The sequence below is a fragment of the Acyrthosiphon pisum genome, chromosome A2 (genome assembly GCF_005508785.2).
Source record: "Acyrthosiphon pisum isolate AL4f chromosome A2, pea_aphid_22Mar2018_4r6ur, whole genome shotgun sequence".
Classification (NCBI taxonomy): Eukaryota; Metazoa; Arthropoda; class Insecta; order Hemiptera; family Aphididae; genus Acyrthosiphon; species Acyrthosiphon pisum.
The window spans coordinates 103,848,591-103,865,883 of record NC_042495.1 but is presented as its reverse complement, the minus strand read 5'-3'; the positions used below and the strand labels follow the sequence as shown (position 1 = coordinate 103,865,883).

The following is a 17,293-nucleotide window of genomic DNA, read 5'->3' as shown; positions in this document are numbered from 1 at the left end:
AAATCAAATTATTGAACATCACCTACCAGGGTGGCTGAGTTGCACTTACAGCAGCAAGTTACACCCAAAAAAAGTTGAACAATCATAATTTTTTTAAGAGTTGTTATTTTTTATAGCCAACGAAGTGCATGGGTTCAGCTAGTATTAAAATATAATGCTGCCATGTAGTGTACAATTATATGAAGGTGCCATTACCTCTCATACATTTAAAAAAAATTGTAGGATAGGCCCATAGGTGTGACTAGACTTCATCCTTAGCAGCAGCAGCCTAGCCAATGACTAGTGCTAACCGAGAAAAGCCCCATACATATTGCAAATGTTGTGCGTAGTACGTATATAAGGAATATATTATTATACTATAAATCCTATGATAATTGAATAACAACGAATACGGTCGGTATATTATATATTATTGTTAAATTATTTTATTCTATAAAGATATTATATAATAATTACAAAATTATTAGGTCTTTCAATTAAAAATACTGTTATATAATATAATAAATAATAATAGTTTTTTAAGTTTCTTCCTTAAAAGTTACAAATACTGTCTTATTTATTCATTCATAAATGTTATATAAAAAAATAAAAGTTTTATTACAAACAATTGGTTTATACTAGACAACAACAAGGCGCGCCAACAGTTAAAAACAAACTGGAATTTCATCACTAAACAGCTTAAATTATAGTAAATATAAAAAAATTGGTCCATAATGAAATGTAGGTGGTTTTTGTTATTCGAATATAATATAAGAATGGAAAAAATATATATATATATTTATATAATAATAATAATTAATAGTGATCACAATTTGTTACGCCTAGTAATACTATAAAATATATAATAGGAATGAGGGATGATGATTCAATATATAAGTAAATATATCATTAAAGATTAGCTGCTACCGCTTTATAAATTATTATTTATTTTTTTTTTATGATTATTACTACGACGTTTGTTTATCTGTAGACTTAGTACGCTTTCGACGTCTTTTCTTTCCAGACGGATTGGACTGTTTTTTCTCTATTGATATATCTTCTTCTTCAGCAGCCTCTTCAATTGGTATTTCTGGTACTTCAGACTCAGGAGTACTCAACTCGAGAGATACAATTTTTTCTTTAGTCGTCTCCACCTTAATGTATACAAAAATAGTCGACACACATTAACAAACCACTATTATTGCCACTATTATGTCTAAGAAACAACAACATTATCTATTAGCTATATAATATTATTGCACAATACACTATCAATATTCGTGATTTTCTTTTTGGATGATTACACTACTTACATGCAAAAATACTGTGTGGAATAAAAAAATATTGACTTTATAAAAAGAGGTGTTATTATTTTGACTAGTTTGACTCTTGTCTATAATGTCAACCATGCAGCATGCGATATAAGGTATGTACTATGTAATATACAAATGTATAAGACAGTAAATAAGAATTCAATTGTGTAGGTACAGAGACAGAAAATTGGTGCGAAATTCAGAAACGAGGTGGGTACAAGGTACTTGATTGTGTACGGTATTTAGGTACCTCTTTCTCAATGACTTTTTCAATAATTTCGACAGTCCTGACTTTCAGCTGACCGGAAATGTGGTCAACATACTGCTCTGTCCGTAGAGAAACACTCTCGCCGACGACTGTCTCGCGTTCCGACACCTTGGTCTGGACAGGGGACTCGCGCAGGCGCAGGCGAGGAAAGTCCTCGCTGGTCGGCCGCAAGCACTAATTATAGCCGCCACCAAAGGCCAATTAGTTTTGATATTAATATTATGTATGTTTATTAGAGTTTATTATTATGTATACATATTAAAATACATGCTAAATAGTAAATAGTAACAGTTGTTTATTTGAATAAAAATAAATAAAAAACATTATGAATTAATACAAATTATTGAAAAAAAAAATAACAAGCTATTTAATTTTTTAAGTTAAAAAATAAAAAAACAGCAGTTAATAATTATGCCATAAACAAATGGGTTATAAATTGTCATCATTGTGCCAAAAATGATCAAGTATAAATATATGTATATATTTTTAATTTAAATTTTATATAACATCTTAATTTTGTTATTTTTTTCACTTGGTCACTTTTTGGTCACATTGTCAACTATGTTGTGATTTAAACATGCAAAAATTGACTAAGTGAAATAATATAATAAATTTCAAATTTCCAAAAAGAAAAACATAATAATTTTTACTTGATTACTTTTGCATGATTTAGACATTATATTATATTATAATATAAATTAAAAATAATAACATAATGAATCTCCTTTTGATCGGGTATCATGAAGCTCAATGTTAGACAAAATTAAAAAGCAACGAGATGAGTTATAATGTCTTATCATTATATTATGTTCTATTTTTTTTTAAATTTAATTACCTCCAGTGCTTTGTTTTCTATACATTCTTTTGATTGAGTGTCTGGCATTTCGTCACTATCAGCATCACCGCCATTTGTTGATTTATTTTCGCTTATCTCACTCAGTTCTTTTATTACTATTTGTGCTTGTAAAGCGTCCTTATATAATACAAATAATATTTAAAAATAGTAAATATTTAGTGATTTAAGCATATAATATAATATATTACTTGTTCCAAAGACTTTAATCGGGCTTGTCGCCATGCAGCTTTTTTTTCAGCATTAAGAGAACGTTGTTCAGAAGGAGAAAGCTCTTTATTGTTTTCATTAGATACAATCCCCTTTAAAAATACAAATAGGTATATTATAATTGTATTTAAATCTATAAGACTCATTTATAAAAAATCTTTATTAACTGTACCTCTTGATTTAGTCTTTCTTTCATACGCTTCTCAGCTTTAGCTGTTCGTACACACTTGTTAGTATTGACATTTATTGGCATCTCAATACTTCTAAAATATAAATCATAGTAAATTTCCTTCAATAATAAATAATATTTAATTAGCATACTGTGTGTTTTCAAAAATCAAAGCACCACCATCGTTATCATCTTCATCATCGTCATCATCACCTTCTTCAATAAATTGTTCATGTTGATTTAACCTTTGCTTCATTAATGTACCCATTTTTTGCTCTATAAATTATTTATAAAATGTTTAGATCAACAAATTAAAAACAATCGTATGATAATAATTAGAAGTAGGTCGAATTCAAACCGAAAAATATGTTCAACATCAAACCGAACCAATACCATACTGAATTAAATTATGAATTAAACTTTTTATGCTCTTCCCAAAAGAACAATCACTTTTTGCGTATTATGAATGAACCAATTTTTTTTTTTTTTGGCGTTTAAAAATGTCTTTGGAGTTTCAAACATTTGTTGGAGTTCAGTTAGGTTAGATTTTTCTAACATCAATTATTTCGACCCGCCTCTATTAATAAATGTATTCTTAGACGTAATTAAATACCTTCTTCTTGTTTCATTTTTTCTACTTCGTCCTGGCTTAAGAAACTAAATACTCTTTCTATAACACAATATCATAAAGCAATAAGGCATAAATTACATTGTTATTCATTTGATCAAAGTTGAATTTACTAACCAGGTTTTGGACTAGGATTGTGGTGTTCTTCCATAGCTTTTTCAAAAAACTTTTTTTTATCACTAACTGAAGCTTTGAGACCAGCATTTTGCTAAAAATATCACATGTTATAAACATTATATTGTAATATAAATTAGTCTCATACTAACTAAATTTATTATTTATGTATATTAAACTATGTTAAAAATACAGAGCTTTCATAAAATAATTCTAAAAGCTATAATTACTATTAAAAAGTATAAGATACAGATAAATAATTTCTACACAGTATAAAGAAGATCGTACCTCACAGGGATTAACTGCATTGTAATATGTCAAAAGTGATGGGGTATCATTATATATTTCCAACCAGTGAGGAGTGGACGGATGTGTGGAATAATTTACGGGAGGTGGTTCTAGGGACTGTGTAGTGTCCAAGGATGAGCTACTTTCAACATCTGTGAAGTCTGGAACATAAAACTGGTCGGCTGGCAACGTATTCACTTTGGTAACATAAGGCATCATTTCTACTTGAATAGGTTTTGGTCGTTCCACAACGACTGTTCGCAAAGGAGGATGAGGGTTATCATAAGGAACATCCTGGAAATGTATATGTTTTGGTGGACGGAAAGAGGATTTTGAAGGGGGTGGTTTTTTGGGAAGAGAAGGTTTTGAAGGGGATATGTTAGGCCGTTTCTGAATAACTACCTGTTAATGTTCATGCAAAAAATAATAGCAATGTTAATGTATTTTGGCTGCATTATTTTTTAAATCAGTAGTGTAAATAATTTATTTTAATAATTCGCTTTACAATTTAACACCTATTTATACCACTTGACTTTTTATTTTCAAATTACATACATGCAGAGTAGTAATTAGTAGTAATTATTAATATAAATAGGTCCAGTAGTATGTGCTTATTTTATTGCTGGTATAAAACTATATTATAATAAATATAATATATACCATAAAATTAAACAAGAAGAAATCAATTTTATTTAAAATACAATGTTAAAATAAGTATGGACAATATAAGAAATTTAATTTTAGGGTAGAGGGTAAGTTTATAACATTAAGCAATGATAACAAATATATAAAAAAAAAACAATTGAGGATATAACATTAATAATATATTATGTAAATCTATGTGTTAAGAAAATAATTAAATTAATATGATCTAAATTATAATTATAATTTAATGGTCCGCTCAATATCATAAAATTAATTATTAAGTAAATGAATGGAATTACTCACTCCGTATTGGTTCATTAAGTATACTATTTATACTTAAACACTATTATATATTTTAATCTTATTATATGATGAGAAAAATTCTTATATCAGTAATAACTTGATGTTGTTGAACTTGATGAAATGTGATCACAAAATGCTTAAAAATTAAGAATAAGAGAAAAAAATTACAGAGTAAATATTAGTTTAATTTGTACAAATATAACTATCTTCGAAATATAATGAGATTAATTGAGAAAAAAATTCCCTTGTACTGTGTTTGAGATGTTATAATCCGGTCACAGATTTAATGACACACTGAAAATAACAAATTAAAAGTAATATTTAGAAACCTTAGAAATTATTCCCTAGGTACCAATAAAGCAATTTAATGTTATCTCATTCTAAAATTGTATAAATTGAATAAAATTGTTTGTTAAAATATTATGCAATATATAAAAACAATATACAAATGACAGAACAAAAATATTTGTATAAATCGTTGATATTAACGAAAAAGAAAAATTTCTATTTTATATACACATACAATTACATAGGTAATCTAGATGCTAAATTTTTAATCAGAAGATTTAATTTTAAACATTTACATTCTTTTAAAGCAAATAAAACAACTTTTAGCTCATTAATCATACATCAACACAATTATAACAATTAAATTAAAATCAAAATAGTTGAAAATAATGATTTGATTTAGATGTGACTGTTTTGTTCAACATTTTAATTTTAATCAGAAACAATGATAGATGTTATAATTATAAGCTACGAAATATGAAAATAATTGAGTCTTAAATATTTTTATGGAAAATTGAAGAAATTTAGGTGAATCATAATCATGTACAGATAATGTTGATTATTTAAAAAAATCTATTTTTACAATGTTTATTTAATAAAATGTAAGATTTAAATACCTAATCAATATTAGGTACATAAGATTAATTGTTTTAAATATTTTAATTAATTTTAAATTGCATAGTGTGATAAACAGGGTGTATGAAAGCAATACCTAATATTTGTTCAATGAGTAGCATCTTATTAAGCATTTCAGATTTGTAATATCAAAGGATTTATTATAATATATTCTTATAAGTCCTCTAAGAGATCTAAAATACATTTGTCATTAAATGTACTTCATAACATTTTTTTTTTACATACATTTATAATTATTTAGGATAAATGCATATTCTTCTTAAATAGAATTCAAATAAAAAAATTATCTGTAACTTAAATAGTTTCATAAGATTGGGCAAAACTTGAAAAATATTAATAAATAAATATATATATAATATGCAAAATCATGCAAAATAATTTTAATCAATCTGATAATAAATAAGCATTTTCTGAAATACAATCAAATTTTTATTTGAAAATATATGATATTTTTAGTATAAAACATAATATCTTGACAAATCATATAAATAAATAAGAGCATACGTATTTTATTACTCAGGATACATGGAACTATATAGGGAATATTTAAAATTGTACAACCAATTAAATAAGTACTCTTAATAAAACACTTAACATTAAATAATGATCTATAATAATTAAACATTAACAGACATAAAATATGTCATGGATTGGATTAGTTTATAATTGTAAATAAATTTAATTTTTTTTGTACATTATAATTACAGTCGAGTCCAGAATAATTCATATCTCAAGCAGCATAAAATACATTTGATTAATGTATTTTAACTTAAATATCACAAAATAATATAACTTATAAACACTTCAAGAGGTAAGAAAAAAAATATTCTATAGTCTAAAAGTTATATTATAAAATTATAAGATGTATAGTTATTGGGATTTAACTGTAAACTTTAACTGAAGCTAAAATGTAGTATACTTTGTTTCATAATTTATGAAATGTCATTCATTGTAATAATATATTTCAGTTTTTTTAAATTAACAATGAATGTACATAATATACATACATACTATTATCTATTTTATATATAAATATTACTTAAGCATCTTATTTACAGTTTTAGTTAATAATTATTTAATGAATTCATAAATATATTTAGAACTGTTATGAGTGGAATTTTTATTGCAAAATGTAATCAGGTAACTTAATTTGTTTATTTAAAAATTATATTTTACATACGTTTATCAATTAAATTTTACAGATTTGATGAATATTATCACAATTTATGAATCCATAAAGAGTAGAATATCAAACATGTAATTAATGTTTATTTTAATATTTAAATTTAATTATTAAGTAGTATTTATTTTTTAAATAAGATCTAATATTATAACAACCAAAGGAACATTACTTTTGAAGTTCAACAACCATAGACCAGATACATATATTATATATATATTTTTTTTAATTAAGAGCTTTGGCAGCTGAGCTTTGCTTACAGTTTTTACTTATTAAATTATCAAAGCAAAAATATTTTAATTAAATAGAAAAATAAATAAAATGGTCAAAACAACACTTATAAATTGTTTTTTCAGCAGCAGTGCTTCTAAGAGTAAACAATAAAATAATACAATTAACATAATATATTCATAGAGTAATAATAAACAATATTATTTTAACGCTTCTTGCAAATCAGAATATATTTTAATGAATTTTCATCTCATGTCTTTTTATATTAAAAAATAAATACATATTTATACAAACTTAAATATTTTCTGTATCAATTAAAAAATATTTAGCAGCCAAAATAAGCACATGCTACGCAAGTAAAATAAAGTAAAATGTATAAGCGGTATCTTCACACCACAGACAGTATCAAGGAAATCTACTAAAGCACATGAGCATCAAATATATTTTTTATATCTGAGCATTTGTACACTTACTTGATCAGCTTGAGGGGCTAAAGTATGTTTACTCATAACTATAGTTGTAGTTTTTTGAATATCACCTGATTTTGGCCCACCAGGAGATTTAGGTTTTATAGAATTTGAATCAGTTGAGTTGAGCGTCAACATTTCAGCAGCTCGCACTACATCCAAAACCTAAAAATCAATTTGATAAAAAAATCCATAATCTTAAGACTCTAGTTATTAATAATTACTTTTTCTTGGGTAGACTTTTCTTTGACCTCGTCTAATTCCATATTTTCTAGTTCTTCCTTAAGTAATTTTTCTTGGTTTTCCCATTCAGCTAATTCTTTTTTAATTTCCATTTCTTGTTTAATTACTTCAGAATCATCATCATCTCTATCTAAACTAGAGACACTCTGAGAAATCGATCTACTCTCTCGCCTAAGTTTACCCTCATTGACCAGTCGTTCGACTTCTGCTTTATCATAACCTTTACATACAATCATTTGTATTTGTTGACCAGCAGTCCGCAAACAGTTAACAGCTTCTTGGTGTGTAACACCCAATAGGGATACATCATTCACTTCTAAAAGACGCATACCGACCTGAACAAATAATAATATACTATATACTAGAAATTAAGATATTTAAACACAAGTATAAGAAAACAGCATGATAAAGTAATTTATAATATTTATAGTATACAAGATGATTATTTTTTCATTAACCACTCTTTATTTCAAAAAGTTATAGCCCAGCAGATCATATTTAACTCAGTCAGTTTGAAAATTAGAGCGAATCGACCAATTATGAAACTTGATGGTAAAAACATTATTTGTGTTTATATGTGTTTTATGATTATTTAGTTTTTAAGTGAGTTATGAGCATTTTTATTTTACGCTATATTATATACGCATAACTCACTAAAAAATTGAATTACTCTAAAAAAAAACTCATATACAAACACAGATAATGTACTTAACATCAAGTTTCATAATAGGTCAATTCACTCTAATTTTTAAACTAACAGAGTTACACGCATTTTCCTGGGTGTAAATTTGTTATGTTGACAACAAATGGCTGTGTAGTGTCTACTTAAAAACTATGTAAAAAAAATATTAATACTTTTTGAAATAATGAGTAGTTCTTGATAAAAAATCACACTTTATAATTTAAATTAAGTTTACTTTTAATCGTCCATCTCTTTTGGCTGCACCACCAGAGTTTATCTTTGAGATGAAAACACCTTCATCAGTTTTATCAAGTGGATTACCTCGATGGCCTCGAAGACCACCCTTGATATGCATGCCAAGTTTTTCATTTGCTTCCCGGACAATTGTCAATTCCTGTTAAATTTATGACATTGGTTATTATTATGAATAATGTTTAATATATACCACAGTCCACAATACATTTAAATACCAATGCATTGTATACCCCCCAGAAAACAGTTCAGCCCCCCACTGAAAAATATGTATGATATAATTAAGTCATAAAATATTATTTTTAAAAGAGCTACATCAAAGAATTTATAAAGAAATTAAAATTTTTGTACATCATTATTCATTATGAATATAGTTGTTGAAGGTCTGTGATTAAACATTATCTTTCATAAGGTACATAAAACATATTTAATATTATTCTTAAAACATTTTTAATTATTCAAAAGTTTGTGCATATTATCTGTTTAGACTTTTAGAGCATACAATATAAAAACTTGTGTACTATATAACTAATAGCTATATTATATTATATGATACGAAAATATTTATATTTTATTTAAATAACCTCAGTATCTGTTGAAAAAACGTTAGCTCATATAAAAAAAGTATTTGCCCCACCTCTTGGAAAAAATTCTAGTGTCGTGCCTGATTATTACCAACTCATTTATATAAATAATAAAGCACCTTAATTTGTTATCTAAAACACTATTTAATTGTAATTTTAGGAATGAAACCCTTTAAAAAAACAATATTTATTATAAATGAATATATTTACTTATAGCAATGATATAGATTTTATGATCAAAATATTTGCTAAAAAAATTATGATCTATATGCGATTATGTTACAGCCTCATCACGTTTTATTACAAATATTGACTTTGTAGGGACAACACATTTTTGATGCAAGTATCTTGGGATTGATTTTAATGTTTTTTTTTAGTCAAATCAGAGATGAGAGGGCATATTAACAGTACTATTTGGTTGTTTTGGGTCTAGTTATTTAAGTTGGTCGTACTATTAGTATTAGACAAGGGAAAATAATAATTTTAATTACTTGGAAGTTGTCTGGAAGAGGGTCGTGTTGTACTGTAAGAGTAATTTCTTCAGTTGGTTTTAAAAGAGTTAGTACTGCGTCTTGATGTGTCATTTTTGTGACATCCTCTTCATTTACTTTTAATAAACGGTCACCCATACGTAACTTTCCTGAACTTTCAGCTATGCCACTACGAACAATCTATAACCATAAAATAGTAATAATAATAAAATAGTTTTGTTAATATACAAGAATAAAATATAACACACTACACTACATTTACTAATTAATATTTGAATACTAGTATATATTTACATGAGAAATAAAAATTCCATGTTCTTGTAATCCAAATGGTATGCACGGATGATCTGTTCCTCCAATTATACTGAAGCCCCAAGAACCTCCTTCTTTTACTAACGTGACGTTCTAATAAATAAATAAATAAAAATAGTTTATGCAATTTATCATTTACAATAAGTTAATATTTTTTTAAGTTATAAATATTTATAAAATTTTGATAACTGACACACAAACATTTGTTTATAATATAAATTTAGTGACACATCATTTTGCAATCTACGTGAATTTATATACCTACCTGAGTTCTTCCTTATAACCTTCACCGTGCTTGCATGTTTAAAATCAAAATTGATTGTAAATATTTAAGTCTTATAAATGTATATAGCTAAGCAGAATTTTAATGACAGTATTAATAAAACAACCATGCAATATAAAAGTTCAAATTATAAGCATCACCAACATTTCTAATGTACATTATTAGAAAGTTAAATTATAAAATAATAAATTGGATAATATTATACATGAAATTATAAAATAATTTAAACAATAAATGTTTCAATATATTTTAAATAAAAGTTTTTATATACGTTTATAGTATTCAATAAAACTAAATAAAAGCTATTATAATATGGAAACATTTGAATAAATTATTAAATAATATCAATTTAATAAATTATCAAAACGTTAGTTTTATATTTTGAACATAACAATATTATGATAAATAATAATAATGGCAATACATTGAGTTGATAACTAATATTAATAGAAAGAGAATCAAGAAATGTATTAGTTTTAATGATATTTTTCTTATAACATTAGATTCTAAATAAAGTCTGAAAAGTACTTTGAAGTGGTTCATAAGTATGATGATTGAGGAAGTAGAAATATGATTTCTTTTTCCTAGATAGTATGCGCGAAGAAAAACAACTACCAATAATCAAAATTTTACTAAGAAGCATTAGACTAGGTAAATATAAACAGAGTTACGTACAGTGACTAACATCCAAACATCTTTAGATACTGTTTAGAAATTCATATTTGAAAATAATACAATGGGATTTAGTAATATGCATAAAAAATTATGTAGACAGTTATGTTTAAAATGCAATAGTAATAATTATTATGACAACACACCAGCCAGCTTATGTTGTATTGTTAAAAGATAAATTTCAAAGGGATCATGCAGTTTTAGTAATATAATTTATAAACAAAGTTGTATAAACTCATGTTTGTGTGTCAAAAAAATTAAAATATAAATATAAATAACATATTGAAATTATACAGTTATATAGCAAGACATAATTGAACAAGTCATGCAAAGTATTAATTTGATATTGTTTGTGAAATAGTTTTTTTTATAAATATTATTTATCTTTAAACCACATACACACACACACACACTTTTCATGCACATTTATTATATCAGTCACTTTTCATGCCTTAATAAACTATACAGTCATGAAAAGAAAATTATACACCATCACCGAATTTAATAATGATGAATAATTTGTTATTGATTTACTTACCTCAATAATGACAGATTTAGCTAAATCGTTATCTGTCACCCTAGTCACCACAGTTTCAGTAAATGTACTTTTGGTTATAGTTTCAGTGACACGACCTAAAGTAGTTGGGCTCTCCCTGAATTCTATTCCATTCAAAGTGCTGGGCTTTTTGATAGTTAGTGTAGTAACTACAGCTACTGGCTGCTCAACTTGATTTCCACCGTTCTTTTGAAAACGTTGTGGAATCATAGCTTCAAAATCTTCGTTGGTCAACGGCTTAGGCTATTATATAGCGAAACAAGGTACCCCAATAAATTGATTTATTAATAGTTTATAGTTATAAATAAAAATGAAGAACGTGTGCATAAAACCATAACAAAGTTTGTGTGTCAATTTTAAAGTTAACTAATACCAATCGAAATAATAAATATAAAAATTTACTTGTACGCTTTCAGAATCGGAACTGATAGACGATGACTGAGAAACTAATTTCCTTGGTGCAGGTTTTGGTGGAGTTTGTGGTGGTGCTGGAGGAGGAGTCTTTGGTGACATGTATGAACGAGATTTAGTGGACGCAATACTTGGAGAAATAGAATTATGAGATTCAGAATCTGAGTATCGAGCATCAACTATTCGCTCACATACAAGACGAACAAATCGTTCCAATCCAGTTAACATTGATACAGCTTGATCATGACGGGCACCAGCCACATCAATACCATTTATCTTTATTTATCATAATAATTATAAAATATAATACATTTATTATAAAAAGTAATATCAAAAGAATTTTTTTTACATACCGATATTACTTGATCTCCAACTTGTAATTTTCCATCTTTTTCAGCAGCACCACCTTCTGTAATTCTTGATATAACAATTGGCTAAAAATGAATACAATATATAAATTATATTTTTTTAAAAGTTATTAATTAATAATAATTATTACCTCATTATTTTCTTTGCAATGACTAGAACTTTTTCCGCCAGCTATGCTAAATCCAAGACCATTCTGGTCTCTGATTAAAGTCGTATACACAATTTGTTTTTTTGTTGAATCTAATTCTTTTAAAGGATCTGGAGTTTTTCGATTCTTTACATAAATAATAAAATATATGTTTATAAGATTAATCTGCATGTAGATTGTAATAAAATTTTGGAAAATTACCCTATCTAAAGTATAGCCATTCGTATGTTCATAATTGTTGTGATGTGAGATAACACTCGGGGCTCGACTATTACTCAAACTGGATGAAGCCGATTCACCTGGAATGTGGATAGCCCAATCTTTTGGTTGTGGGTTGGTTTCTCTTAACACTTGAAGTACTAAAACTGACCCACAAGAGCGCAAAACTTCAACAGACGTGTAATGATCAACATCAACTAATGACTGACCATTGGCTGTAAGAACTTTGTCTCCAACCTAAACAGAAAAAAAATTAAATTTTAAGACTTCATTTTAGAATTAGTATAAAAATTTACTCTAAGCCCAGCTAATTCAGCAGGTCCATCAGGCGTAAGTCTGGACACAAAAATGCCTTCATCATTTCCTTTGAAAGGTGTTGAATTTCTACCACCAGCAATTGATAATCCCAGACCAGCAGATGTTCTTTCAATTCTAACTTCAAATAATTCTTCTTTTCCTACCATTTCACCATCTACAACAAGAATACAAGTAATGTTTATATTACATATTATACAACAATAATATGCAATATAAATTGAATCATAAAAACAGACCAAATTTTTTGTAAGTTAATATTCTAACACGTTTAGGATAAGTTTTTTTTTTTCCATTTGGCATGTGTTTAACAGTTGACATAAAAATTGATTTCATTATGTACCTTTTTAAAGAACAAAAACACAATAAATGTATATTTACCTAGAGCAGTTTGATCTACTAATGACTCTGGTGGAGTGGGAAATAGTACCGAACTTTTATCTTCAGATAAGGAGTTTGACGTGTTTTCGTTTTCAAGACTAACCAATTGTGCCTCCTATCAAAATAAACAAAAGAATAAACAAATACACTTGAGAATAATTAAATTTGTTCAGTATGAAATGATAAATAATAGTATAAATATCAGGTTTACTTTAAATGTTTAGTTTTACTTAATAATTATACCTGTTGTTCAATTAAATTAGCATCTATAGTAATTCTTTTATTTTTCAAATGATGAGGCGTGTCTCTTCGATGTAGTTTCATAGGCCTATTTTGGATATCAGCATCAAAATTTGAAGATGGGTGGAAAACTACACTCTTTTCCTTTAAAATGATCAAAAATATTAGTGACACTATTCATAGTTTATTTAATTTACTTAAAATAAATAAATACAATGCTATTTATGAAGAAATAAGGTAAATAAATAAATAATAATAATAAACCTCGTAGTTGGTATCTTCTTCTAAAATACTATTTGTTTCTACAATGGATTCTACTTCTTCTGAATGTTTTTCATTTATCACTTCATTTCCATTACTTTTTTCCTATGAATAAAAATTATAATAATATTTAACTAAAATATAAAATATATTTTCTTACTGTAGAATCATCTCCTTTTTGACTGTCAGTTAAACTGCTTTCATTACTTCTGGTTTTACCAAACAGCTTTGTTGCTTTAGCTTTCAGCTCTCTGGGATGGGGAGTGTTGTGTCGTACAAATGATGTCTGAAAATAACAACCACATAAAATATTTAGGATATATAATTATTAGAGATGAATATATATTTGTTTTTAGTGGGAGTAGGACAAGGTCAACTATCAATGAATGGAAGTTAATTGACCAATCCATACAATGTGCAACTTATTTAATATTTAGTTTCTATGCATCTTAAAATATATTAAATAATGTAATTTATATTTAAATAAATTGAAAAGATACATTGTCATAACTTGTGCTTGGATTTGTATGTAAATAGAAAAAAATATATTTTAGTGCAAGCTAACAACTTTCATATGCAATAAATGTTTAGATGATCAATAAAATTAACTAATTTTTGCTTTCAAACATAGTAATATGCATTATTTTAGTGATCGATATTTTCAACTAAAATTTTAAAATGTATAACACGCAGTGTATAATTTAATTTAATTTGTTATGAATATTAAAAATTAAAAATGTTTATAACAATGCAATAATCATTATTTATTTGGTTGTCTTTATCATCTACGTTATAATGTGTGGGAATGTGAGATACTGGGATACTATCAGTTATCTGTTTTCAAACTTTATTGAAATCAAGACAATGAAAAAATATATTATGCTGTTAAGTTAACAGTAAATTAAGTAATTATAACAAAAATGTAAATAAATATTTTTAAATATTAAAAATGTCTATGTACTTTAGCTGTAATTACCCTTCTAGAGTGTTAAATTTAGTAAATTTACTATTTGAAGATCAATTCTTAGGAATTTATACAAAATGTTTTAATCAAGTGTTTCCTAAAAATAAATACCTATTTATATTCCTAAAAAAGGTAGCATGGAATGAGAACCAATTAGTTGGATGGGTATCAGTGAGTTGTTACCAAAATTAGCTTTGGCCCATGAAAAATCGAAAGGCATTGCTTGGGCACACCCTACATACGTATGCGCATAAAGAAATTTAACGATATGAAGAATCTATAATTACTCTCAGTTTGTTTCATATTAATGCGTTCAACGCCGCCCATGATTTCAGAAATGTCCGAAAAAACAAAAACAAAAACCACCCATACTTTTAAATTTAGAGTTCATTGTCAATGGCCTATCTAAATTTCAGTTTATTAAAAAAAATTTGATTTAATTATAGCTTATATGAACGTATAAGTTTTTGATGTGTTAACATGTCACCGGCCTGTTGGAATAAACTCTGTTGACGCGTATACGCGCCAGCGGGGTTGTTAGTGTTAAAGTACATTAACATAGGTACGATCAAATTTATAGGTAAGAATACTTTCTAGAGCATCCCGAAAATAATATTTTTTGATATTTAAATTTTGAAGCACCTTATAAACATTTTAAAATGTATACAATTTTCCATAACATCCTCATAAGGTAGAATTATTATTCTTAAATTATTCTGGTATCAACAACATTTATTAATTGGTTTTCACTATACTCATATGTTAGGTTAAATATTCTTATCTGATTTATTATACTACATGAATAACTATTAATAACATACATTTGTATTGGGTTCAGTCTTGATGTCACCAGTGAACTGAACGGATGTTGTCCTGGAATTTGCCTTGTTTTCCCATTCGTTTTCATCTGCTTCACTGGTCGGCTCTTCATCTGGTGGCGAGCACAATGTTTGGTCATAGTCACCAGTGATCAAGCCTACAAAGAATGTGCATGCCATGCGCGCAGATATAGTAAGCATAGAATGTGCTTAGATTATAATATAGATTTAAGTATGTGTAGATAGTAGCATAAGATAGATATTATGAAATTATTATCCTAATTGCACTTTTTGATCAATTTTGTGGCTAAAGAGAATACAACAAACAGAGCTACGTGAGAAATAGATAAAAAAAAAAAAAGTAAATACAATTGCTATGATTGTTTTGATTGAAAATATTATACCTATTTTAAGACTTTTAATAGCTATACTTTTTTTTACTGATTTGTACATTATTACATTATTACAAAATTAAAATAGAAATATTATGGTGATAAAATATTAATACAGATTTGCAATATTTTATAATATTAATATAATTAAAAATACGTGCAAAATGTCATGCTACTTTTTATTGTATTTAAATACAAATTTAAAAAACCATACCATTTGCTTCTCCTCTAATTTCAAGCTGAGGCAACAGAAAACAAGTAAGTACTTGTTCGCCAGTTTTTTCATCTTCATCTGTTTGGAAGTTGAGCATAGGTTGAGCTTGGTTTTTTGATAGCCAAACTGCCTTTAAATTGAGGCTGGCCAAAGAAAATGGCAAATATTGTAAACTAAAAATAAAACAATTATAATTTTTTGTGAATAATTTATTAAAAAAATATTATTCTCTATATTACTTGTTCCCAGAAACATCTAGTACATGCAATTCAACACAATTCCCAACTTCATTTGGAAGATATTGTAATTTATTATCCCTCAATGATAGAATACCCAATTGACATAAATTACCTAAAACAATGTTAACAATATTAACAACATTTGTGTTTTTTAAGACAGTGCTTTTAAAATAGTAATAATAACAAAAAACTGAATTGTATCTTACTAACATTATTATACTTAGAACATTGAAATACATTTTTTTTTTTTTTAATATTAAAAATATACGTTTTGTCAGATACATTAAATTTAATATAATTCATCTTTTAAAATACTAATTACATTATTTGATCTGCTCAACATAATTAAATTTGGTTATTTTAAAACAAACAAAAAACCATAAAATACTCAAGCTAAAAGTTTTTGGAAATTATAGTCTTATCTAATTATGATTTCTAAGTATACTATTTTAGGTAACTGAAATGATAGTGTATTAAAAAAAAAAAATAATAATAATAATTAATTAATTTACCAATATCAGTCGGTAGACAATGCAGACTGTTTCGATCTACATTAAGATTTGTCAGGTTTACAAGTCTCCCAATCGTTGTTGGTAACTCAACCAGAAAGTTTTCTGTAAGTATAAGTTCTTGAAGATTTTCACAACTGTAATTAAATATAAATAAGAATGTTGA

General features: G+C 26.4%; 1 protein-coding gene across 6 annotated transcripts in view; it reads right to left on the bottom strand.

Annotated features, from left to right (window-relative positions):
• Positions 1-389: 389 nt before the first annotated feature.
• Positions 390-17,293, bottom strand: part of LOC100163623 (protein lap4) — a 35,832-nt gene continuing 18,928 nt past the window's right edge. Inside the window, exons 8-35 of one of the 6 annotated variants that reach the window (XM_008186121.3) lie at positions 17,131-17,264; positions 16,619-16,730; positions 16,380-16,552; positions 15,777-15,931; positions 14,152-14,277; positions 13,995-14,096; positions 13,734-13,874; positions 13,491-13,605; positions 13,091-13,266; positions 12,777-13,031; positions 12,558-12,701; positions 12,412-12,492; positions 12,050-12,334; positions 11,630-11,890; positions 10,119-10,229; positions 9,825-10,004; positions 8,733-8,891; positions 7,797-8,150; positions 7,579-7,737; positions 3,823-4,224; positions 3,538-3,628; positions 3,406-3,462; positions 2,945-3,068; positions 2,796-2,886; positions 2,605-2,715; positions 2,396-2,533; positions 1,543-1,734; positions 390-1,133 (exon numbers count right to left, since the gene is read on the bottom strand). In XM_008186121.3, the coding sequence (XP_008184343.1) occupies positions 948-1,133; positions 1,543-1,734; positions 2,396-2,533; positions 2,605-2,715; positions 2,796-2,886; positions 2,945-3,068; positions 3,406-3,462; positions 3,538-3,628; positions 3,823-4,224; positions 7,579-7,737; positions 7,797-8,150; positions 8,733-8,891; positions 9,825-10,004; positions 10,119-10,229; positions 11,630-11,890; positions 12,050-12,334; positions 12,412-12,492; positions 12,558-12,701; positions 12,777-13,031; positions 13,091-13,266; positions 13,491-13,605; positions 13,734-13,874; positions 13,995-14,096; positions 14,152-14,277; positions 15,777-15,931; positions 16,380-16,552; positions 16,619-16,730; positions 17,131-17,264 (4,615 nt within the window). In that variant the 3' untranslated portion in view covers positions 390-947. The remainder of the gene's footprint in view (positions 1,134-1,542; positions 1,735-2,395; positions 2,534-2,604; positions 2,716-2,795; positions 2,887-2,944; positions 3,069-3,405; positions 3,463-3,537; positions 3,629-3,822; positions 4,225-7,578; positions 7,738-7,796; positions 8,151-8,732; positions 8,892-9,824; positions 10,005-10,118; positions 10,230-11,629; positions 11,891-12,049; positions 12,335-12,411; positions 12,493-12,557; positions 12,702-12,776; positions 13,032-13,090; positions 13,267-13,490; positions 13,606-13,733; positions 13,875-13,994; positions 14,097-14,151; positions 14,278-15,776; positions 15,932-16,379; positions 16,553-16,618; positions 16,731-17,130; positions 17,265-17,293) is intronic. The other 5 variants (XM_008186122.3, XM_008186123.3, XM_001943776.4 and 2 more) reach the window with 5 other exon arrangements.